We start from the raw sequence: 24,597 nt of genomic DNA, 5'->3' as shown, positions 1-24,597 counted from the left end.
ACTGAATTAAAGCGTTATACACTGGTCTCCAAAACTAAAGCAACAAACGGAAATTTTGCAAGGTTGCGTTTATTTTGCCACAAAAATGGTATAAACAGCTGATAGCAAAATAGAAACAATGTAAAGAATACACAAACTAAACAGCAGCAGCATGCATAATAGTAGACGAAAATGTTCTTCGTGTTTTCCAACTTAACAGATTTACACACACTTTCCGTCAACTGGTTACTGAGCTCGCTATGGGGTGTGACCACCTCTGGCAGCAAGACAGGCCCGACAACGACGGAGCACGCTGTGAATAACGTCATCAATGTCATGTTGAAGCAACAACGGCCATTCTTCCTGCGGAGCTGCTCTCAAGCCTTGGAGCGCGATTGGTGGATACTGACGTGATGCAAACCGTCTCCCTAGTGCATCCCAGACGTGATCTATAGGATTCAAATAGGGAGAGCGAGCAGGCCACGCCATGCGTGCAGTATCTTCCGTTTCCAAGAAAACATCAACCACTCGTGCTCTGTGAGACCGAGCATCATCGTCCATCAGTACGAAGTCTGGGCGCACAGCAACTCGCAACAACCGCACATGAGACCCCAAGGCCTCGTCATGGTACCTGTCATCAGTTAAACGTTTCCGATTCACCCGTACAATTTCATGTCCAAGTGGTCAATAAAAGTCCCTGCCCACACCATTCGCTATCCTCCACGATTTCGATCTCTTTCCACACTGTTCGGGTCTCGAAATTGTATTCCACATTCCCTTCATATGCGAATCCGTCTCTACACCGTTTGCCTCGATGTAACACGACCAGTGGATGCTGCGAGGACAGATGCCGGTTGCTGCGCAGAACTAAGCCGGTATCGTCGCGCCCTTACAGCCACATAACGGTCCTCTCTTCCTAATGTCATACGTGGTCGGCCCTGTCCTGGTCTTCGTGATACAGTTTCGGTCTCTATAAACTGTCACCACATCCGAGAAGCAACAGAACTATTCATATTTCGCCATCAGACCACATGACTTTGCGACTGCCCTGCTTCCATTATTCCTCTGGCCCTCTCTCTTCTGTGGCATAGTGCACTTTCTGTGACTGTGTAGACAGCAATTGCGGATATGGGACTACGCAGCTAACACTACTCCGTTTCACAGGTGCCTTGACGCCATTTTTGGTGTCGTTATCCATCGACTGAAATCTTATCTGCATCTACATCTACATGGATACTCTGCAATTCGCACTTAAGTGCCTGGCAGAGAGTTCATCGAACCATTTTCATACTACTTCTCTACCATTCCACTCTTGAATGACGCGTGGGAAAAGGAAAACCTAAATCTTTCCGTTCGAGCTCTGATTTCTCTTATTTTATTGTGGTGATCATTTCTCCCTGCGTAGGTGGGTGTCAACAAAACATTTTCGCATTCGGAAGAGAGAGTTGGTGATTGAAATTTCGTAAATAGATATCCCCCCAAAGAAAACCGCCTTTGTTTCAGTGACTGCCACCCCAACTCACGTATCATATCAGTGACCCTCTCACCCCCTATTGCGCGATAACACGAAACGAGCTGCCCTTCTTTGCACTTTTTCGATGTCCTCCGTCAATCCTACCTAGTAAGGATCCCACAGCGCGCAGCAATATTCCTGCAGAGGACGGACAAGTGTAATGTAGGCTGTCTCTTGAGTGGGTTTGTCGCATCTTCTAAGTGTTCTGCTAGCAAAGCACAGTGTTTGTTTCGCCTTCCCCACAATATTATCTCTGTGGTCTTTCCAATTTAAGTTGCTCGTAACTGTAATTCCTAGGTATTTAGTCGAACTGACAGCCCTTAGATTTGTGCGATTTATCGTATACCCAAAATTTATCGGATTTCTCTTAGTACCGATGTGGACGACCTCGCACTTTTCTTTGTTTAGTGCCAATTGTCATACAGAAATTCTCTCTAGATCATTTTGTAATTGGAATTGATCGTCTGATGACTTTACTAGACGATAAATTACAGCGTCATCTGCAAGCAATCTAAGGGAGCTGCTCAGATTATCACATAGATCATTTACGTAAATCAGGAACAACAGAGGGCCTATGACACTACCTTGCGGAACGTCAGATATCGCTTCTGTTCTACTCGAAGATTTACCGTCTATCACTACGAATTGTGACGTCTCTGAGAGGAAATCACGAATCCAGTCACACAACGGAGGCGATTCTCCATATGCACGCAATTTGAATAATTGTCGCTTGTGAGGAACGGTATCAAAAGCCTTCTCGAAACCTAGGAATGTGGAATCGATTTGAGATCCCTTGTCGACAGCACTCATTCCTTCATGGGAATAAAGAGCTAGCTGTGTTGCATACGAACGATATTTTCTGAATCTGTGTTGGTTATGCAGAACACAGACGTCTGTTGACAGTTTGTATATCGTGAATTAGACTCAGGACGGGGAAACAGCGGGTTGTTGCTTTAATGTTGGACACCAGTGCAGTTATTAAGCCAACGGCCGCAGTGGTAACACCGGTTCCCGTCAGATCACCGAAGTTAAGCGCTGTCGGGCTGGGCTAGCATTTGGATGGGTGGCCATCCGGTCTGCCGAGCGTTGTTGGCAAGTGGGCCGCACTCAGCCCTTGTGAGGCAAACTGAGGAGCTACTTGATTGACAAATAGCGGCTCCGGTCTCGTAAACTGGCATACGGCCGGGAGAGCGGTGTGTTGACCACATGCCCTTCCCTTTTCCGCATCCAGTGACGCCTGTGGACTGAGGATGACACGGCGGCCGGTCAGTGCCGTTGGGCCTTCCAAGGCCTGTTTGGACGGGGTTTAGTTTTAGTGTAGTTATTAAAGTGGTCAAACAGTCGCAACGATGAACTGCAGCCTTTAAAAATTCGGCTTCATGCAATTTCGTGCAAAGCTTATCTAACCCTTTCGTGAGCCGTGGGAAACATGCTTCTCACTACAATGAACTCGCTCCTAGTCCCGTGAGATTCATAGTTCCCACCTCTGTACGGTGTTACCACCTAGTGAACAGTATAGCGTAGTATAGGGTACTACTTCCAATCGGAAGTTCCCGCCGTTTTTGCTGTACCTTCGCGCAGAGGCATTGTATAGCTGAGTGTTGCTCTGTAGAGGAGCCTTTAAGTGCTGTTTGAGTGACATTTTGGGATTTTTTCCTCAAAGCTATAGTATAAGGTAAATGCTTTTGATTTACCCAAATTTATGAAGGAGCACGTAAAATTGGAACGAGGAGAATTCCAGTTTGAAACAAAAGGAGTCATTTCTGCAGTAAAATGGCCGGCCGGTGTGGCCGTGCGGTTCTAAGCGCTTCAGTCTGGAACCGCATGACCGCTACGGTCGCAAGTCCGAATCCTGTCTCGGGCATGGATGTGTGTGATGTCCTTAGGTTAGTTAGGTTTAAGTAGTTCTAAGTTCTAGGGGACTGATGACCACAGATGTTAAGTCCCATAGTGCTCAGAGCCATTTGAACCATTTTTCTGCAGTAAAATGGATGGATAACCATCCAGTCACTTTCCTGTCCTCAGTTCATGACCCATGAGAAACAGCCACAGTGAAAAGGAAAAACAAGGATGGTACTAGTACAGAGATTTCTTGTCCTGAAGTTGTGGCAGAATACAACAAAATAATGGGTGGTGTCGATAAGTTTGATCAATTACGAGAAAGATATGCTGTTGGCAGACGTTCTGTAAAATGGTGGCACTGAATATTTTATTTCCTGGTGGGTGTTGCTGCAGTGAACAGTTGTATCCTCTGGAAAATTAGTAAAAGAGAAAGTGGACTGCGTGATCAGCTCACATACAGGATCCATCTAGCCCGACAATTGATCGCTGGCTTCTCATCCCAAAAAAGGCGTGGACAAAACCTGTCTTTCTGGCAAAAAGGGGTAAAGTACCTGAAGATTTTCGTCGTGTGGCTGTAGGGGAGCATCAATCCATTTTAGGAGAAACCTACTGGACGTGCCGTCATTGTAGTACCAAAGCTGCGGAAACGAGCACTCGCTGTGTTTGTACATATTGTCAAATACCACTTTGCATAGACCCGTGTTTCAGAAAATTTCATGGGAAGTAATTGTGAACAATCATTGTAACAAGAGAAGTAAATTTATCAAATAAATATGACATATATTGAAAAAGTTGTTTGTGAACAATCATTGTAACAAGAGAAGTAAATTTATCAAATAAATATGACATATATTGAAAAAGTTATTTTTGTCATTTAACTCCAAGGAAGAGCAGTGGGAAGAATACTTCCCATCTTGTTGTGTGACCTCACTTTCACAGTTGGAGCAAATTTGATTTTCTGTATGATAAATACAGAGAAACTACTATCTGATCTCCATTCATTAAAAAAAACTGCTCAATAATTTTGCCCACGAAAGGGCTAATGTAAGCCGATCTCGGTAATGGTGCTAACTTTAGATGTGACGCTGAATCGCGGCTTGTGCAGAAGTATCAAGCATTGTTTAGTTTGTGCTGTGTATGAAACGTGTGTATTGCATTAGCACCGCTGTGCGCGTGTTGTTTTTGGTGTGGTTATCATGTGTGATGACATGCGAAACAAAAGTGCTACACACACACCAAGAAAGAATGCCACACAGAAATTGGAAGTGAACTGACCATTTTTTTATGGCAATTTGTCAACGGTGAACGGTTGGTGCGTGACGCTGAGCGCTCTGATTGGAGGAAACCAGCTCGAACGTGTGAAATGTCAACTATCAAGCTTAATTAGCTTACCTTTTTATATTACATTAACGTGTATGATGCACATTAGTTTTTGATAGTAAGACAGGTGGTTTAATTCTACCTTACGTAATTTTTTAATGAAGGTAATTTTTATTTACTTTATTTACACTATAATTTTAATCAGAATTTAGACCAATGCATTTCTCTATATTAATTATTTTTAGAGAAATGAGATTGAATCCGAACTGAAGAAGAGATTACGGGCGGAAAATGCGTGCTACTTCTCACTGAATAGATTACTTTCATCACGGATATTGTCAAGGAATTTAAAGATTAGAATATACAAAACTATTATTCTACCAGTTATGCTGTATAGGTGTGAGACTTGGTCTCTCACTGTGCAAAATGAAAAGCCGTTTCGAGTATGTGAAAACAAAATTTTGGGAAAAATTTTCCGAGCAAAAAGGGATGACATTAGCGGAGAGTGGCGAAAACTGCATAACGAAGAGGTTCACGAACTGTATTCAAACCCTGACATATTCAGTATTATTAAATCACGTAGGCTGCGATGGGCGGGTCACGTAACTCGTATGGATGAGGGCAGGGCGGGCACCTAGAAGGAAAACTTCCTGTGGGGAGACCGAGGCGTAGATGGGAGGACAATGTGATTTGAGGAGCCTAGGTATTGAAGGTGAATGGAAGGAAATAGCCCAAGACAGGGACAGATGGCGAAAATAGGTTGCTGCGGTACTGGACTCCCGAGTCCTGTATGACCAGTGAGTAAGTAATTATTTTTAGGCGTTGCGATTTTTTTTCTTTTTTTTTGTCAGTGCATAATAGGACGAAGTACACCAGTGGACGGCGAAGGTGGGAAATGGAATTGTTTTCTAAAGTCGTAAAAGTCGCAGGCAAGGAGCGTGATTTTAGAAGCGCTGTTGTCGCGGTCGTGTTGACAGTGTGACGTCACGAGACGAGGTGGAGAGCGGGCGGCGCGATAAGCGCGCGAGGCGGCGGCGTGCGGCGGGCTGCAGACAGCTGTTTGTAGTTGGCGCGCTGGCGAGGCAGCCATGGCGCCGGCCCGGCCGTCAGCTGGCATATAAGGCTGCCGCCGCCAGGGGTCTCGCCTGCAGTCGGCCGCAGTATGGCGCCGCGGAGCTGTCGCACGGCAGCGCGTGTGTTGTGTATTTTAGCGTTTCTGTGCCTGGGCCGAGTGAGCGTGTGCGCGCGACACGAACCCGCCCTCGAACGCGTCCACCTGCAAAATGTCGCGCTCGCCCCGGCGGGGGACGCCGGCGAGATCTCGCTGCAGCTGCGGCTGCTGGTGCGAGGCACCCACCTGGACGAGCGCGGCGACTTGGAGTTCAGGGCGACCCCGCGCCGCAGCGGCGAAGCCGACGAGTGCCTGCAGGCGGACCGGGCCGCCGCTTCGGTGTTTCGCGACCGCGGGGGCAACGCCACGGTTACCGGTCTGACCGTCGTCGTGCCGGCGGCGGCGGCGCCGGCCTACGCTAGGATATTCCTCTGTCTGAAGACGAGCAGGCGGCGGCCCTGCGGGGCCGACGAGTCCGACAACAGCTGTGCGGAGGAGCGGGGCGATGCGCAGTGGGTGCACCAGCCGGACGGCGTTTTCGTCGATCTGCCGAAGGACGCCTTGCGGCGCGCGGAAACTGCTGCTGCTGCTGATGGGCAAGTTACCATTCGCCTACTTTTCTACTTTAGCCGTTGCTCGGCGCATGCTTGGATGCTGGCAAATTTGTGGTGGTGGTTTTGTATTACCGAGAAACAGGGGAGAGAGTGTCACGAAAACGATACAGGATTTGCGTGCTCGCGAATGGTGTCGTATTTTTCTGTCAGAGATTACATTTCGTAGTAACTGATGGAAAGTTACCGAGAAAAACAGAAGTGATTTTTGGCGTTCACAAAGTAGTGCTACAGCCTCTCTGCTGTTCTTTATCCATATAAACAGTGTAGGAGACGATCTGAGCAGCCGTCTTAAGTTGTTTGCAGATGATGGTGTCGTTTATCGTCTAGTAACGTCATCAGAAAATGGAAACCAATTGCAAAACGATTTAGATAAGACATAAGATATCTACGTTGTACGAAAAATCCGGCAGTTGACCGTAAATAGTTAAAAGTGTGAAGTCACACAAGTGACTACTAAACGGAATCCAAACTTCGGTTACACGATAAATCAATCAAATCTATAGGCCGTGAATTCCACTACATACCTTGGAATTACAATTACGACCAACTTAAATTGGAAAGAATGTTGTGCAGAAGGCGAAATGAAGAAAGTTTTTTGTTGGCCAAACACTCAGAAGATTGAACAGATCTACTAAAGAGTGTGCCTACACTAACTTGTCCGTCCTCTTTTTTGAGTACTGCCGCGCAGTGTCGGATTAACGGAGTACATCGACAAAGTTCAAAGAAGGGCTGCACGATTTTTATTATCCGCGAAATATAGGAGAGAATGTCAGGCACATGATAGATGATTCAGGGTGGAAAACATTGAAACAAAGGCGTTTTTCATTGAAGCGGGATCTTATCGCGAAATTTCAATCACCAGCTTTCTCCTCCGAATGCCGAAAATATTTTGTTGACGCCGACCTAGATAGGGAGAAATGACAGTCATAGGGAAGTAAGGGAAATCAGAGCTTGAACGGAAAGATGTAGACGTTCATTTTCCCGCACGCTGTTCGAGATTGGAATACTAGAAAATAATTGTAAAGGTGGTTCGATGGACCTTCTGGCTGGCACTTTAGTGTGATTTACAGAGTTGCGATATAGAAGTGGCTGTAGATAGTGGACAGTTCTAAATACGGGGTCTCCAAAATGCGGCCCGAATCAGTATTCGTGCGGCCTGAGGTCGCCAACCGTGTTATAAAAAATACGCACGTAGCAAATAGCAGTCAAATCCAAAAACGTTCTTTAACGTTAACAGCTCACTAAGAGTGTACTTTTCTGCTCAACAACAAACAAAAATATTGACGAAGACAGTATTTTAAAGCGTTCTTTATTTTATCAGATGTGGGCGAATTCGGGCGCGAGCTGCGTTAGGTCTACCGCTTACCTCACGGGCAGAGGGATAAGTAGTGCGGTCTCTGCAGGGTTAGAGGATGTGAGAGAGGTAATCTGTTGTTTGTCTTCCAGTACTCTGCCGATCAGCTGCTGTGGTGCAGACTTCGCCACGGAAGTAACGTGGATTCCTAAATGCGCATTACACAGACGTTTATCTTCAAATCCGATACACATTTGCAGAAAGGGGTGTGAAGTTAAGCTAGGTGTCATTCGCTCATACAGACAACACAGCATTAGCCGATTTGTGTCAGGACTTTCGGCCCACGGAGGGTGTCAGCAGTCTTACGTAGAGAACAGTGACACGAAGTGTGCCAACTTTTTATGATCGCTACTTGTGGGCCAGTGGCTAGCTCATGGCACGCTTCCTGTCTGTAATGTATTGGGAGCTCCTAACATGGTAGCTTATATAGGTTGCTAATTAATAACGAGTCTGTACATAGGCGACCCGAAATTTCTGCGTATAACGTCAGTATTGGCTCTTGAGCAAAAAAATGTTTGACGGCCACTGTTCTAAATGCTGCGATAGGCAGTGAAGATGGGAGCTCTAAAGTGACTTAACACCAATACTACCTCTAGCCAGTACCCAGTATCCTGCTACAAACATAAATGTGTAACTTCTGCATGCTTTATCTGAAAATCAGGCTCCAAAGTTTCGAAAACTAGTTTATGTAATTGAAAAATCAATTATTACACACTTGATTGGTCGCAGTTCCGTGTGTTTATAGTCCGTTTTTACCGTGTTTATATTCACTTTCAGATACGGCGTTCTGCTATATCCGTAATATTACTTCGAATTGCAAGCAACCGCAGCCAAATGTCTACGTTTGTATAAGAAGGCAAAAAACACTTCTCGGGCTATAATCTTCTTTTTATTAAAACCGCGACCCGTTTAACGCCAATTTAGGCGCCTCCTCATGTGATGTAAGTAGTGTCTACAACATTGTTTTACGCTGTCCTGAAACCTCTCCCCGTCCTTCACGTCAATGATAAATTAAAATTTTCTATTGACAAACGCTTCTAGCGGATTTTTGTCGTGAAGGACGGGGAGAGGTTTCAGGACAGCGTAAAACAATGTTGTAGACACGACGTACATCACCTGAGGAACCACCTAGATCAGCGTTAAACTGGTTGCGGTTTTAAGAAACTTTCTACGGTCAGAGCAGCGTTTTTTGATTTCTTATACAAAAAATCCTTCATGGTTGTCTTAATCTACTTTCTGGTTACACTGCGGTATTGAACCCCCTACCCCCTCCCGAAAGTTTTTTGTGGTGGTATCTGTGGCGTAGCCCGAGGTCTTGGTTAGTTTGTAGGGCAATAATTTGGTTGAGAGTTGCCGAAGCCAACGGATGCGAAAGCTAAATTGAAAGGTTGTGGCAACAGACTGTATAGTATAATGTTTACACCATATTTAAAGCACTTTGGCTTGTTTGCCGCACATTTCATCATGAAAACGGAAACTGTACGGTAAATGCAGAAAATCTGTATTGGATAATGGACTAGTCTCCCACTTCTATTCTGGTGCATATTATTGAACACAGACTACGAAAAGGGGGCACGGTACGTAGCTTTTACCCTACTAACTAATTATTGTAAATACTTTGTCAGACTGCGACTGAATGAAAATGGCTGCGACCTATTGTAGAGTAAACAAAATAATCGTTGATTTACGCTTCCATTTTATTTGAAACTCCACCAGCCGTTTCAGTGGTAATTCTATCATCACATTATGATGTGACATGCCACGTGCAGCACCAGTGATGTACAAAACATCGAAAGCCAGCTAATAGCCATGACAAGACCAGTGGTAGATTTGATTATTTTTGTTTTTAAACACCGGCTTCAGCAGAATTCCGTGTATTTCTTTTTTCGCTCTTTATCCAAAACTGCTTACAGACCTGTGTCATCATCACTGGAATTTTATTTCTTAAGCTATATTAATTATACAAGATGGCCAGCTTTCATGCGTTTTGTGACTTGATAGCTTGCCATGTATTCTATCGCGTTGTACATCCTTGGCGTGTTTGCTTATTGTTAGTGATTATATACGTTGTTTTTCACATTTTTTCACTTCACTTCACTCTCACGTGACGTACAAGACACGCATTGTTTTACAGAAGGCAGAGTTAAAAAAGATTATTTCGCCAAAAGGGGAAAATGTCGACAGGAGCTCCCAACCCTAGCAGTATGACGTGTACCAGACTTTAAAATAAGTGATGAAGCTAGTAATCGACGATTTTTGTATTTGCTAATAACAGTGGATTCCACAAATGGGACAGTCTTCAGATTTCACAGTCTCGCAATAACGATTAATGTGTTTCTGGTAGTAATAACCCACAGAAGCAAACACTCCGCTGCACTGCCGATGCATGTAAGTTTTAATCTATCCAGATAATGACATCTGGTGCAATGGTTGCCACCTCCCACTTCCAAAATCTTGGTTGCAGTGGTAGACTGTGTAACAGAGTTCGCGTCCTAGCTTAATTTTGAAGGCGACAGTTCTGACATGACATGAGATGTTGTGATTTTCGAATGTGAGTGCTAAATAAACGTCGTGGTAATTGATTTGTAGCGTAGCCCTAGGTCTACCTTCGTTCTATATTTTACCTACTTTCCATTATATTACATAATATTTTTGTGCGGATTATGTACATATGTCGTAAGTAAACTGTGAAAAAACTAAGGGAGGAGGGGGGGGGGGGAGAGAGAGAGAGGGGGGGGGGATACATAACTCTTGTTTCGTTCCCATCGGAGTCTGTTATCAGTATATCATCGATATAGGCGATTCTGAGTTGTTCTATTAACTGAATCATTTATTTCTAGCTGCTATGGATAGGTGTCGCGTGGTATGTGTGGCTCTTTGAATGTTTGGCATACGGTATCGTCACTTTCTAGACAAACGTTCCCTGTACTTAGGACCCTCTTTTAGGCACGATGGTACCTGTTGTGATTGTGTTGAAGTTCTTCTAATTACTGTCACCCCCTCCCTCTCACACACACGTGAATCGCTCTTCTGATTACATAACTTGTCACAATGTTCAAACAAGATTTTTTTAAATTTGATAGCACGCAAGGCAGCGACTACTTTCCTACACCAGAAATACTCGCAAGTTTTTAATCTGTCGGGAAAGTGGTTTCTTTCAGACCGCGGCAAGAGCTCTCGAATGTTGTTAATGTGTGTCGCACATCTTATAAAAAACTTAACACTGGAACAGCCACTTTTTATTTACATTTGGCATCCACTATGCGCCAAACAATTTTCACACCAAAATGTCGATGGTGAGGTGGCAATGTTGGCAAAATTGATAAAGTAACACACTAGCCATTAGTGAGCTGTGTAAAAGTAAATTAAAAGTTTTATGTACTTTCGCGCAGCTGTCTAACATCTAGTACCAGGTGTTATTTTATAAATTGTCAACACTGACGTCTCAGCAAGGACATTTTGGTATGAAGATGATACATAGAAGCCGGCCACAAAGTAATGTTTACATAAAATGCGACATAGACTGTTTATAAGTTTACGATAACAATAGGCTGTACTCCTATAGACAGAATCTAAAATTTACGAAAAGTGCTATTGTTAACTTCAGTATCTCAGTAAGTAGAGAGTATCAACCATATAAACAATTGCTCCTCTGGGGTACTAACACTTGCCAAACGACACGGACGAAGTTTGCGATTGTCTACGTATAGCATTTATTATGCTGAAAATTGTCAGGAATCATCCGCTTTATTTGCTTTTGCGTGAAATCTTTCGTAGAATTCTTTAACAGTAACGTAAGGTGAAATCAGTTAAAGTTGGAATGCGATAACATAGAAGTTGACGGGTGCGCGTGTGCGCGTGCGTACGTACAGAGTAAGAGGCATAAGATTCTTAAAAGCTCTCAGTGATCAATAAAGAAAAGAGTCGAGGTTGCACACAAAACCGTGCACAAAAAACGGAGCAATTGTTGCATTAACTATGACTGATGGTGAAATTTCCCGGAAGGTGTGATGTAAGCTTTAATAAAGTGACTGCTTGCAGATTTTTGAATATTTCAATTGATACGATTGTCATGGTTGTGTCCATTTATAAAAGATCTTCTTATACACTGTTGGTATATCTACTGTGATAAGGAGACAAAGCTGTGACAGTTCTGTTTCTGTACTTGGTGCGTGCTAGAGACGCCGGAAAGAGGCAAGAGATAACGCCCAGCCACAGCCACTGAGCAACGCGTGTGTTGTGTAACACGTCACCGAGGCGTGTTTTCCAGGGATATGTTTAAATTACATAGAAACGTGTATTACTGCTAGGCCCGATCTTTCTTAGTGTTGTTTTTGACGCTTACCTGAACTAGGACGTAGATTCGTTAAACCGGATTTCTTGCTATCACAATACAGACGTTGATGAGAACTGTGTATGACACCTCACCTAAAAGCGCATGCAACTATTACAGTTCGCAAAAATGGTGTCACGGTTCAAGGCTGCGATGTTTTTCGTCCCAGTGAAACTAAGGCATAATTCAGTCAATGGGCGTGCTCCGTTTCGCGATAAGGAATGTAAACAACCTTCGTTCAGTATCTCAAGGCGCTACAGCGGCTCTACGCTGTTGCACCGCCGACGGAAGCGAGCTCTGTATCGAAATTAGACAGGTGCAATGTTGGGTTGTAGTGAAGAAAAAAAAAATATAGGCATGCGTATTGAAATACAGAGATATGTAAACAAGCAGAATACGACGCTGCGGTGGGCAATGCCTTTATAAGACAACAAGTGTCTGGTGCAGTTGTTAGATCGGTTACCGCTGCTACAACGGCAGGTTATCGAGATTTGAGTGAGTTTGAACGTGGTATTATAGTCGGCGCAGGAGCGATGGGACACAGCGTCTCCGAGGTATCGAAGTGCGTATTTTTCCGAACGACCATTTCACGAGTGTACTGTAAATATCAGGAATCCGATAAAACATCAAATCTCCGACATCGCTGCGGCCGGAAAAAGACCCTGCAAGAACGGGACCAACGACGACTGAAGAGAATCGTTCAGCGTGACAGAAGTGCAACCCTTCCGCAAAATTGCTGCAGATTTCAATGCTGGACCATCAGCAAACCTCGTGAATCCATGGACCCTGCATGTCAGCAGCTGACTGTTGAAGCTGGTGTAGGCTCTGTAATGGTGTGGGGCGTGTGCAGTTGGAGTGACATGGGACGCCTGATACGTCTAGATACGACTCTTGACAAGTGACACGTACGTAAGCATCCTGACTGATAACCTGCATCCGTACATGTCCACTGTGCATTCCGGTGGACTTGGGAAATTTCAGCAGCACAATGAGACACCCCATACGTCCAGAATTGCTTCAGAGTGGCTACAGGAACACACTTTGGAGTTTAAACTCTTCCACTGGCAACCAAACTCCCCAGACATAAATATTATTGAGCATTTCTGGGATGCCTTGCAACGTGCTGTTCAGAGATCTCCACCCCCTCGTACTCTTACGGATTTATGGACAGCACTGCAGGATTCATGGCGCAAATTCCCTCCAGCACTACTTCAGACATTAATTGGATCCATGCCACGTCGTGTTGCGGCACTTGCGTGCTCCAGTGACCTACACGAAATTAAGTAGGTGTACCAGTTTCTTTGCCGTCTCCCTCACTTAACGAGCCTCAGATATCTAAGATTTTACTACTACTGATGATGATGATGATGATGATGATGATGATGATGATGATGATAATAAGGTAGTCCCATAGTCAAGTAAAGGAATTAAGGAAACATTCCGGAGTCCTGCATAGCCGCTCTTGGCAAGGTACTAGTGAAGGTGGTTTGCTATTATATTACTCCGACCAGTCATGAAATGTCAAGCGTCTATCTCATTGCGTTACTGTGATGAGTGCGTGTACAGCAGTGTTAGATTTGTATTGTTATGGATGAAGGGAAGGGAAAGGGTGGAACTTCGCGCGGTACACAAGCTACGCCCCTTGAAAAGCACCAAGAGCGTCTGGCGGACGGTTCACTACCAACCGTATCACATGCCCTCTCTTCACGAGACACTACGGAGTTCAATGTAGGACACTGGCGCAAAGACTGGTGACCAGGAACTTGACGCCACCACCTCCCCTCCCTTGCCGGCCAGATACTGGTACCGGAAACCTTGCATTAGCAGGGACGAACTGGCTTGCCTTAGAACCGAACATCATCGCATAGGCATGCGTTAGAGACCCGGTCTACGGAAGCGGGCAGATTGTTGTTGTGCTAAAACATAATTTGTTCACAGCAGTACTTAATACTGTATATCGCTTCAGCACAAGTCCCAAGAAATTCCAGATGATGTGAATACATCATTTTAAAACCATATGTACAGAACTTTGAGAAATGACTGCGTCTTAGAGTTGTTGTAGGAACTACAATAGCAACACACTTTCACAACTTTGGAAGCTTCATAATTTTTTTGTATGCACTGTTATATAAAAGAGGCAGTGTCCTGGCTGACTCATCATCGCCCAGCCGAAACCGCTAGGGATAGGGACTTTAAATTTTGAGAGGTCGTTGGCCGTAAGTTTTTTTGAAAATGAGCCTGTATTTAAGAAGTACTGCAGTATTTTTAAAACTACATACATGAAAATTGGTATTTCACCACTCAGTTACAAAAAAAAAACAAAAAAACCCGTCCCAGTTCCTTTGGGAATTCAACCCCTAAGGTGGTGAATTGGGGAGTGAAACGTTCATGAAAACATTTCACTTTGAAAGCGTTTTTTAAAGCTGTCTTGGAAAATTGATATTTGGCTTCTCGGTTAGAAATTAAAAAAATCATGTTTTACTGTTTCTGGAAATTCTGCCCCTAAGGAGGTTAAATAGGGGATGAAAATTTTTAAGAAAATATTTCCTTGTATTGAAAAAAATTAAAGCTAAATCTATGGAAATTGATATACCACTTTTTATATATACGTAAAGATATGTGTTGAGTTATGAAAGTTTCTATGAAAATATCAAAAGGACGCAAAAGGTATGATTAACAAAAACCTTGAACTCCGGCTAACAGAATCGCTTTTTGGTCAGAAGCATATTCGGAAAATACCATGATTAATTAGCATGAAAAATTTAGAAGTTGCAATTTGTGAAGAACTTAAAAATGTGATGAGAATAAAAAAAATCTCTGCAGGCCAAAAAGTCTACACGAGCGAAGCACTGGGCGCTAAGTTAGTTTTCAGTTTTACAGTTCGCTCTGAGATTGTGTATCGTATAATGTCGCGATGCTATATTTTCCGAACGTTCGCCGAAAAATTTAGGTATTTTTATAAACGTAAGTTTGTAGTAAAATGTTGGTCGGAGGAGGAGGCGGCGGCAACGTCATGTCTAGAATAAGAGTACAGCGGCCTAAGTATTGTTTTCTTAGATCTAGGATCCAGTGAAAATGTAATGTGTTCATGTCGGCCAATGGTCCTCTGCTCCCTAGACTTTGACACTGCAGTTCGGCATAGAATAGACGGGTATAAAGAACTCCATACTCCTTCGTGCAGTTGTACATATTTGCCGTGAATGATACAGCTAAATATTTGCACAGCAATGCTGTCAACCTACTTGGTTGTCAAATATGACCGTGAAATACCATTGAGAAGAATGAAAAAATATAGGACGACCAGGAAAAAGAGGGAACTGAAACAAGCAGTTCGTAGAAGAAGAAATGAGGCTAACAGTAAACTTAAGATCAAAACTTGGGGACAACGAAATAGGCGAAATGAAGAAATTCTGTTAGCTTGGACGGAAAATAACGTATGACGGATGAAGCAAAGAGGACACAACTAGTAGGCTAGCACAGGTAAAGAGGGAATCCCTGGCCAAGAAGTGTACAAATATCAAACATCCACATTTATTTGAGGAAGAAGTTTCTGAGAATATGCATTCATATAGCTTTGTACGTAAGGTAATCATGGAATGTTGAAAAACCGCTTAAGAGAAGACGAGAAGAGTTTGACAAGCGGTTATATAGAAGGATTTTGAAAATTAGGTGAACTGATGAGTTTTTCCGCAGAATCGACGAGGAAAGGACCACGTGGAAAAGATTGACAAGAAGATGGGACAGGATGACAAGACCTCGATCAAGACATCAGGGAATAACTACCATCGTGCTGGAGTGAGCTGTAGAGGTTAGAAGTCGTATATCCAACAAATAATTGAAGCCGTTCGGTTCAGTTGCGACTCTGAGACAGAGATTGGCACAGGAGAGGAATTCGTGGCGGAACGCATCGAACTAGTAAGAAGATTGGAAAAAAATTAACAAAGCTATGCTAGCGCCCAGGAATAGTATAAAAACATCACTGTCGGCTCAGGAACTAAACATTAATAAATCTCCGTTGTCTATTTTCAGCTCTGTGTTGGCAAGACACTGGGACATAAAGAAAGGAACGATATGTATGTTTTTGTATAGGGTTCGCCTTTAGCAAAACACAATTTTGTTTTTAATCCAAATATGTTTCACTGCAGTTGCTGCATTTTCAGTGGGCTTTGATTTTTCCATCTGTTAAAGAGCGTTCTTTGCTGTTTGTATACACGTAGCTATTAGTTTTTAAATCGTAATTGCAGATGTTTTCAAATATCTGTAATTACGATTTAAAAACTAATAGCTGCATGTATATAAACAGCAAAGAACACTCTTTAACAGATGGAAAAATCAAAGCCCACTGAAGATGCTGCAACTGCAGTGAAACATGTTTGGATTAAAAAACAAAACTGTTTTGCTAAAGGCGAACCCTATCTAGAAACATATGTATTGTTAAAGCAAACACTGACAAAAGGAACTTCAACCCCAAGATGAGGAACGATATGGCTTACTGCAAATATCGATACTGTCTGTTAAAAAGTTGTGGCATGACATTTGGTTTTAGACGATTGCTGTTGGACGACTTGACAAATGCCAACCTATCGACAGCTTCGTCCGCTATTAAGTGCCTGAATAGGCCGTCCGTGGGCGGCGCTAAAAGTGCGTTATCGACAAAAAGTTATCAGTTGCGAATCGATTAATCTCGTACTTCGCGGCACACAGCGTTCACTCCATATTGAGATCGCCAACGCCGATACTTGACGAACGTAGACAATGCGACTGCGCGTATATTACTAATTTTCGTGGATTGGGTTCACTGCCCAGCGAAACTTTTTGTATGACATCATGTTCGCCTTCGACCGTTGGAATTCTATATTTTAAAAACCTACTAGTACTGTCTCTGCCTTTGGTTATTATCAAGTGGAACACAGCGGAATTAACGTTCTCTAAGGCACCATAAATGTGTTCAAAATTATTACGTTTCGACGTGTGCTAGAGCACGTAATTTTCGTTGTGTTGCGCTTGAAAATAGCTAAATGCCGAAACAGCAGGTACGAATTTTTAGATTATTTTAAAGGTTGAAGACGATAAAGACGTCCTTAGCAATGCATGTTCCTCGTTCAGACCGTCTAGTGCAACAGTTCTGTATTCGTGGGACAATTGCTCGTGAAGGAGATCCGACATAAAGCGAACACCAACAACAGAATTCGTCACCTAACTGAAATTTAGATTTAAGAACAAATAATCAGACTTCGTTTTTAAAGTGACGAAAGGTGAACAATGCTTGGCTAAATTTAGAACTAATGCGTGTTTGCAGGTAGTGATTATTAATCCAAGACATCTTTACTGTGACAGGTAGTATTGATTATTTCTAACAGCTTTTTTATGCATTCAGTTGAATATCTTAAGTAAAACTCCATGTTTATTCGGATCGTAACTTATATTTTCACTTCTGCCTTATTCCATAATCCACTTCTACTAGCTATACTTCGTATCCCGGCGGAGGTTAGAGTCCTTCCTCGGGCGTGTGTGTGTGTGTGTGTGTGTGTGTGTGTGTGTGTGTGTGTGTGTGTGTGTGTGTGTTCGTCATTAGGATAATTTAGGTTAAGTAGTGTGTCAGGTTAGGGACTGATGATCTTAGCAGTTAAGTCCCATAAGATTTCACACACATTTGAACATTTTATACGTCGTGGCGAATTGAATCAGTATTCATGTTGCCTTTTTCCGATAATAACGGATATTCGCCATCGACGTTTTACCAAAAATTTTACCGTTTACGAGTTATCAAGTCTGTTTTCAGTGTGTCGTCTTCGCGCAGATTAAGAAATTCTACTTTTGCTCGAATTTCGCAGTCTAAAAATATTCCTTCACTCAATGATACTAGTCTTAGAATCTAGCACGTCATTTGTTCGTTTTCCAAATTTGGAAAATAGATACTTGTATAGTTAATACTGATCACGTTGCGAACCATTACAGCTAGATGCAGAGGAACTGAAGTGAAATGAGTGGAAGAGTAAATATGGCGCGGGGTGCTTTTTGTAAACTAAGCAAGTCCCGTAATAATATCAGTTCTGCTATTTGGCTCGGGTGAACCGACCATAGAAAGGATGTAACTTAAAAATCCACCATTTTCGAAACTTATCCTACTGGGCTCCTAAAATTTGCTCCATGATTAGGTTTTTGGTGAAACTTCCTACAACAAAATTAAGTTACGTCACATCGGACGTGAAACATTTCCGAAGAGTGGTCAGTCACAATCAAGGAATAAATAACTCTCTGTACTTCTCGTAACATTCAACAAATACAGAGAAAGCTGCACAGCAGTTTATTGAAATTAAATGTGATGACTATCACATCGTCATAAATATATTCTGACCAGGTACAGAGCGAGATTGCGCAGTGGTTAGCACACTGGACTCGCATTCGGGAGGACGACGGTTCAAACACGCGTCAGGCCCTCCTGATTTAGGTTTTTCGTGATTTTCCTAAATCGCTAAATCGCTTCAGGCAAATGCCGGGAGGGTTCCTTTGAAAGGACACGGCCGACTTGCTTCATCATCCTTTCCCAATCCGCTGGGGGTCCCCTCCCACAAATCAACCAATCATGTAAAAGGAAAACAGAATTGAAACTTCCTGGCGGATGAAAACTGTGTGCCCGACCGAGACTCGAACTCGGGACAATTCTGAAAACAGAATTGCTGAACACTAAGTACCATTATATTCTTCCATTAGTAATACACTCACTGCGCCTTGTGACAACAGCTAATTATCTTTTAATGGCAATCAAGCAGTTCAAAGTTAAGTTAATCTGGTCTTGCACACGAAAAGATTTAAGCAAGTCAGAAACGAATGAAGAACAATGACTGACGTTTATTAAGTTTAATGAAGTCTACTTCTAGTCCAGCAATAGCATTTGTGGACTTCGTGCTATCAGGCTCATTGTTTTCTCCTCTCCACCCCTCGCGCACCCTCAATCCAGGAAACCAGACTTCTGTTGGGTTGTAGTACTGCGTGGCGGTTCGTAAACTCAACATATAGCTGATTTTCGATTAATAGCAGAATTATCCCTCACTTTCAGCCCATATTGTATCATTCAGGAAACATTTTTACTGCATCTCGTCACCTCTTTTTGAGCTAACACTTTATCAGGGAATAAAAAAAAGCTAATGTACGGTGAATGTAGTCGGGCAGTTACAAGAGACGTAATGAAAGCTTGTATTGGGGAAGGGAAAAGGCCGTGGCCCATCAAATGAACTACGCCGAGATTAGCCTTAAGCGATGCTGGGAATTGACGAAGCAGCTAAATCTGGATGACCCGACGCGGATTCGAACTGCCGTCCTACCGAATGCGAGTCCAGTACGCTAACTACTTCGCCACCTCGCTCGTTGTGAAACGTGGAGTACGTAACTGAAGCTTGCAATTACAGTGTTAATTACTAATGGAGGTAGGAAAAGAGACATACGTATCTGGGGACAGAGTGCAGTGGAATACGTAACTGCCCGCATCTCGTGGTCGTGCGGTTGCGTTCTCGCTTCCCACGCCCGGGTTCCCGGGTTCGATTCCCGGCGGGGTCAGGGATTTTCTCTGCCTCGTGATGGCTGGGTGTTGTGTGCTGTCCTTAGGTTAGTTAGGTTTAAGTAGTTCTAAGTTCTAGGGGACTTATGACCACAGCAGTTGGGTCCCATAGTGCTCAGAGCCATTTGAACCATTTTTGGAATACGTAACTGTAAAGTACAAGAGAGAAAACAATGTTCAAACGACGACCGAATGGATGGTGGACGGGCGCCATTAAGACGTGCAGGGGAAGCGTTTTGGCGCAGTGCGTACATAACTCTGACAGCGGCTTTTATCCAACAGTGGATGTCGGACGGATGATAGATGATTCCTGTATGATAGATGATTTAGTAAACATTAGTCCGTCGGAATAGGGCAGTAGATATTATCTATGCGCAATAAATTAGTCCTTGAAGCGTTTCGATCCCTGCAGTGTTATTTCTCCGCCCGTTTCTCACTGCGAACTAAAAGTCTAAAATCTCGACCGTGTTGATACCTCATAATACAGAGTTGTGTGCCTGTTAACTGAAAATATTGTCTTGGGATTGCTATTAGTGGACTGCTTATTCCTGCAAAGTATATAATATTGATGGTGCTAAGTAAGATTTGGAAATCGCCTCTGAGTACATAAACACTGATTCTTCACTGCTCAGCTGCTCACTGGCCTTTGTCCGTTAAGTTAACACAGTCCTCGATAACTCCTATAGTACCACTGAGCGGTGCACTTTACGATCTTGTCGTAGGATTCTATTTATTTAGCCTGATCTTTTTTAGGACCATCAGACCCTCACTTACATCGGACTGGGGTTTCACACATACAGTACCTATTTTACATCATAGTTACATGAGAAATAAGTTTTAATGCAACTAGTATTCAAATGATTTCAATATCTGAAGTATAGGTGTGAGGAAATTGTATTGTCAACTAGTAATGTTAATATTGGCAATACTTGTACTATTGCAGCTGCAGTACTAATAGTGATAATAGTATTAACAACAATGGTGTTCACGGCAAATATAAGAAAAATTTAAAAGGTTTGAAAAAGTTTCCTGATAGTGAGTTCTGGGGAAAGTAAATTTAAAGAGACTGCATCGACTAAGAATATTGGGAAATGGTCATGTTGGAAAGAGGGATGTACAAGAGTAACGAGTGAATACGGGGAAATGGTAATTGTTGTTGTAATTACCTGACTTATCAGGAGAATAGCGATTTCTCTACCAGAGACAAGGATATCGTCAGGAATGCCCCAGGGAAGTGTGATAGGACCGCTGTTGTTATCTATATACATAAATGATTTTGCGGACAGTGTGGGCAGCAATCTCCGATTGTTTGCTGGCTATGCTACGTTGTAGGGTAAGGTGTCGAAGTTGGCCGGCCGTTGTGGCCGAGCAGTTCTAGGCGCTTCAATCTGGAACCGCGTGACCGCTACGGTCGCAGGTTCGAATACTGCCTCGGACATGGATGTGTGTGATGTCCTTAGGTTAGTTAGGTTTAAGTAGTTCTAAGTTCTAGAGGACTGGTGACCTCATATGTTAAGTACCATAGTGCTCAGAGCCATTTGAACCATTTTTTTTTTTTGTCGAAGTTGAGTCATTGTAGGAAGATATAAGACGACTTAGACAAATTTTCCAGTTGGTGCGATGAATGGCAGCTAGCCCTAAATGTGGAAAAATGTAAGTTGATGCGGATGAATGGGAAGATCTAACCTGTAAAGTTTAGTGCAATATTACTAGTGTCCTGCTTGACACAGTCAAGTCCTTCAAATATCTGGGCGTAACGTTGCAAAGAGATATGAGATAAAACAAGCACGTGAGAACTGTGGAAAGGAATGCGAATGGCAGACTTCGGCTTATTGGGAGAATTTTAGGAAAGAGCGGTTCACCTGTAAAGGAGACCGCATATAGGACGCTGGTGGCACCTATTCTTGAGTACTGCTCGAATGTTAGGGACCCATACCAGGTCGGATTGAAGGACATCGAAGCAGTTCAGAGGCGGGCTCCTAGATTTGTTTATCGGTAGGTTTGAACAACTCCTAAGTATTACTGAAATGCTTCGGGAACTGAAATGGGAATCTCTGCAGGGAAGGCGACGTTCTTTTCGAGAAACTCTATTGCGGAAATTTAGATGGCCGGCATTTGAAGCTGACTGCCGAACGGTTCTACTGCTGCCAACATACATTGCGCTTAAGGACCGAGAAGATAAGAGACGAGAAATTTGGGCTCATACGGAGGCATGTAGATAGTCGTTTCTCCCTCGCTCTATTTGCGAATGGAACAGGAAAGGAACTGACCAGCAGTGGTACATGGTACCATCCAACACGCAGCTTAAGGTGTCTTGCGGAGCATCTTTGTAGATGCAGACTAGTATAGTCGTTGTTGTTGCTACAACCACCCCTTATTATCTCGTTATTCCAACTATTGAATCGTGATTGCACCGTGAGTGTGCAAGCATTTATCCTCCAACCCTGAACATTGTGGGGCAATGGTTTTCACTTAAAGGTAATTAGTGCAGGAGATATGGCTTGAAAGTATGGTAAATTCGTTACTAGGAAAAATACATTTGTCAAAATTGAAGCTAAACAACCTAGTCAGTTTTTTAGACCGATTGTTCCTCATTTAGGAAAACTAACTTACCTTAAATTTCCGTGGTTCAAAATTTATTGAATAAACTAGTATTTCAAGACAAACCGTATTTTAGAGCCTCTCAAGTTTCTAATATCGGTTTTCAGAATACTGAAGCCTAAAAATGATAGATTTCTCATTTTCTTATTTTAAGGGAAATTGACAAAATTCAAACTTTTGTTAAAGGAACTGTAAATGGCCCTTTACTGGAGGCCAGGGAACATGTAGTCAGCATGAAACTACGATATGAATAAAGTATTGCCCTGTGTTTTTCTGAAACAAGGAATCATTTGGGACATGAAATAATTAGTGCTGAAGATACGATGTGCTTATCCTTGTAATATTCCCTTTTGCACTCTAACTACTGTATCATTTTCTTGCAATGGACAAAGAAACATGAAATTACGAGTTGGGAGCGAAAGCGGATGAGACAGTCTAGAAGTGTATTCACGAGAGCGCGGACGATATCAATCGTAATGATATCTGTGATGTCACACTCTTCGACCACTTTTCACCGCCATGTGCACAACTATCCTGGCTGCGTGCAGACAAGCCCAAGGATATCCATACCCTCTGTCTTCTCGACTGTCTTATCAATGAACACTATCCCCCATCGCTCCCCTCGATCTTGACGCTGTTATCTGAACAACATGGCGGGAACACCGGCTTCCATTTGAGCAAATCCTGTCTGTCGCACTCCATCGTTCAGCTGCTTTCTCCAGGTCTTTCTCAGTGGCAGAAACCCGACTGTTGGAACAACCTTCCGCATTGTATTAGAGAAACACACAACATTTCCAGCTTCAGAAGATAGTTGACGGAGTGCCTACTATAGCAACAACAATGACTATACTAGTCTACATCTACAAAAATGGCCGGCCGTGGTGGCCGTGCGGTTCTGGCGCTGCAGTCCGGAACCGCGGGACTACTACGGTCGCAGGTTCGAATCCTGTCTCGGGCATGGGTGTGTGTGATGTCCTTAGGTTAGTTAGGTTTAAGTAGTTCTAAGTTCTAGGGGACTTATGACCTAAGATGTTGAGTCCCATAGTGCTCAGAGCCATTTGAACCATTTTTTTCTACAAAAATGCTCCGCAAGGCACCTTAAGCTGCGTGTTGGATGGGTAGTCTAAACATGCTATGCTGGTTAGATCATAATCGAACTCTTGTTTTTACTCCTCAGAAAATTTCATTTTATTCACCAGGCGATAGTTACCTCCGTGTTGGGAACCACTGGCCTGGAATGTTACGGAAAGCTGTAGTACGTGCTAGAGAAACAGGGCTCAAAGGCATAAAAAGACAAGCAAACGAAAAATACCATGAACTATTTTACACATAAATATCCCACAGCCTTGCAACCGGATGCCGTCGGACGAGACACGGGCATCAAAGAGGTTAGAGGTGGTCCTCCCCGTTCTGGGGAAAGAAAAAAACTGAAGAAAACAAATTCTTACAGGGATACTGGTTGACATGTGGGTGGCATTCAGGATCTGTTCTCTTCTGACTGCAGTGTGCCGTTGGTCGGTGGAGGAGCAAGGCGTTCGTAATGAATGGAAAAAAGCACATGTCGCCCCGATTGTCCAGAGAGTTCGGTGAACAGACGCACGAAACTGTGGGCATATGTCAGTTTTGGAGACCAAAAATCTCCTCCGTAGGAATCAACATTGGTTTATGCAAACAACTATCATGTGAACCAGCTCGCGCTCTTCGTCCACGACACCCAGAAACCAGTAGATACCGGCTCTGGAGATAGGTGTTGTGTTGCTTACCCCTGGAAGGCGTTAGACACAGTTCGCCTGGCCGCCTAATGAACAAAATACGAGCATACGGAATACCATACCAGCTGTGTGACTGGACCGAAGGATTTCTAGCAATCTGAACGCAATATGTCTTTCTCAGAGAAATCTTACTACGTAAAAGTAACTTACGGACTGCCCCAAGGGGGTGTTGTAACATCATTACTTTTCACAATATACGTATATAAATGACGTAGTAGGTAACATGGGAACTTCCAGGAGGCTGTTCACGGATGTTGCTGTTGTATACAGAGAAGTCGCAACGCTAGAAAATTGTAGCGAAATGCAGCATGAGCTGCAGAGAACTGACGCTTGGTGCAGGGAATTGCAATTGAACCTCAACGTAAAGAAATGAACGTAACGCACATAAATACAAAGAACGTCACATTTTTGTATGGTAATACGATTGCACAACAACCACTGAAAGTAGTTACATCAATAAAATATCTAGGAGTGGAGCGGTTTAAATTTGAACAACCACTTAAAACTGATCGCTGGTAAGGCAGATGGCAGACTGATATTCATTGGACAATCCTCTGGAAATGCAGGCCATCCAAAAACCCTTGTTCGACCGATACTTGA

The 24,597-nt window shown here is 43.2% G+C and overlaps 1 protein-coding gene across 1 annotated transcript in view; it reads left to right on the top strand.

Annotated features, from left to right (window-relative positions):
- Nucleotides 1-5,815: 5,815 nt before the first annotated feature.
- Nucleotides 5,816-24,597, top strand: part of LOC126181501 (unextended protein) — a 534,918-nt gene continuing 516,136 nt past the window's right edge. Inside the window, exon 1 of the mRNA XM_049924776.1 lies at nucleotides 5,816-6,361. Within this exon, the coding sequence (XP_049780733.1) occupies nucleotides 5,817-6,361 (545 nt within the window). The 5' untranslated portion in view covers nucleotide 5,816. The remainder of the gene's footprint in view (nucleotides 6,362-24,597) is intronic.

This window comes from Schistocerca cancellata, chromosome 1, assembly GCF_023864275.1.
Source record: "Schistocerca cancellata isolate TAMUIC-IGC-003103 chromosome 1, iqSchCanc2.1, whole genome shotgun sequence".
Lineage (NCBI taxonomy): Eukaryota > Metazoa > Arthropoda > Insecta > Orthoptera > Acrididae > Schistocerca > Schistocerca cancellata.
Note: the sequence above shows the minus strand (reverse complement) of the source record. Positions and strands in the feature narration are given on the sequence as shown.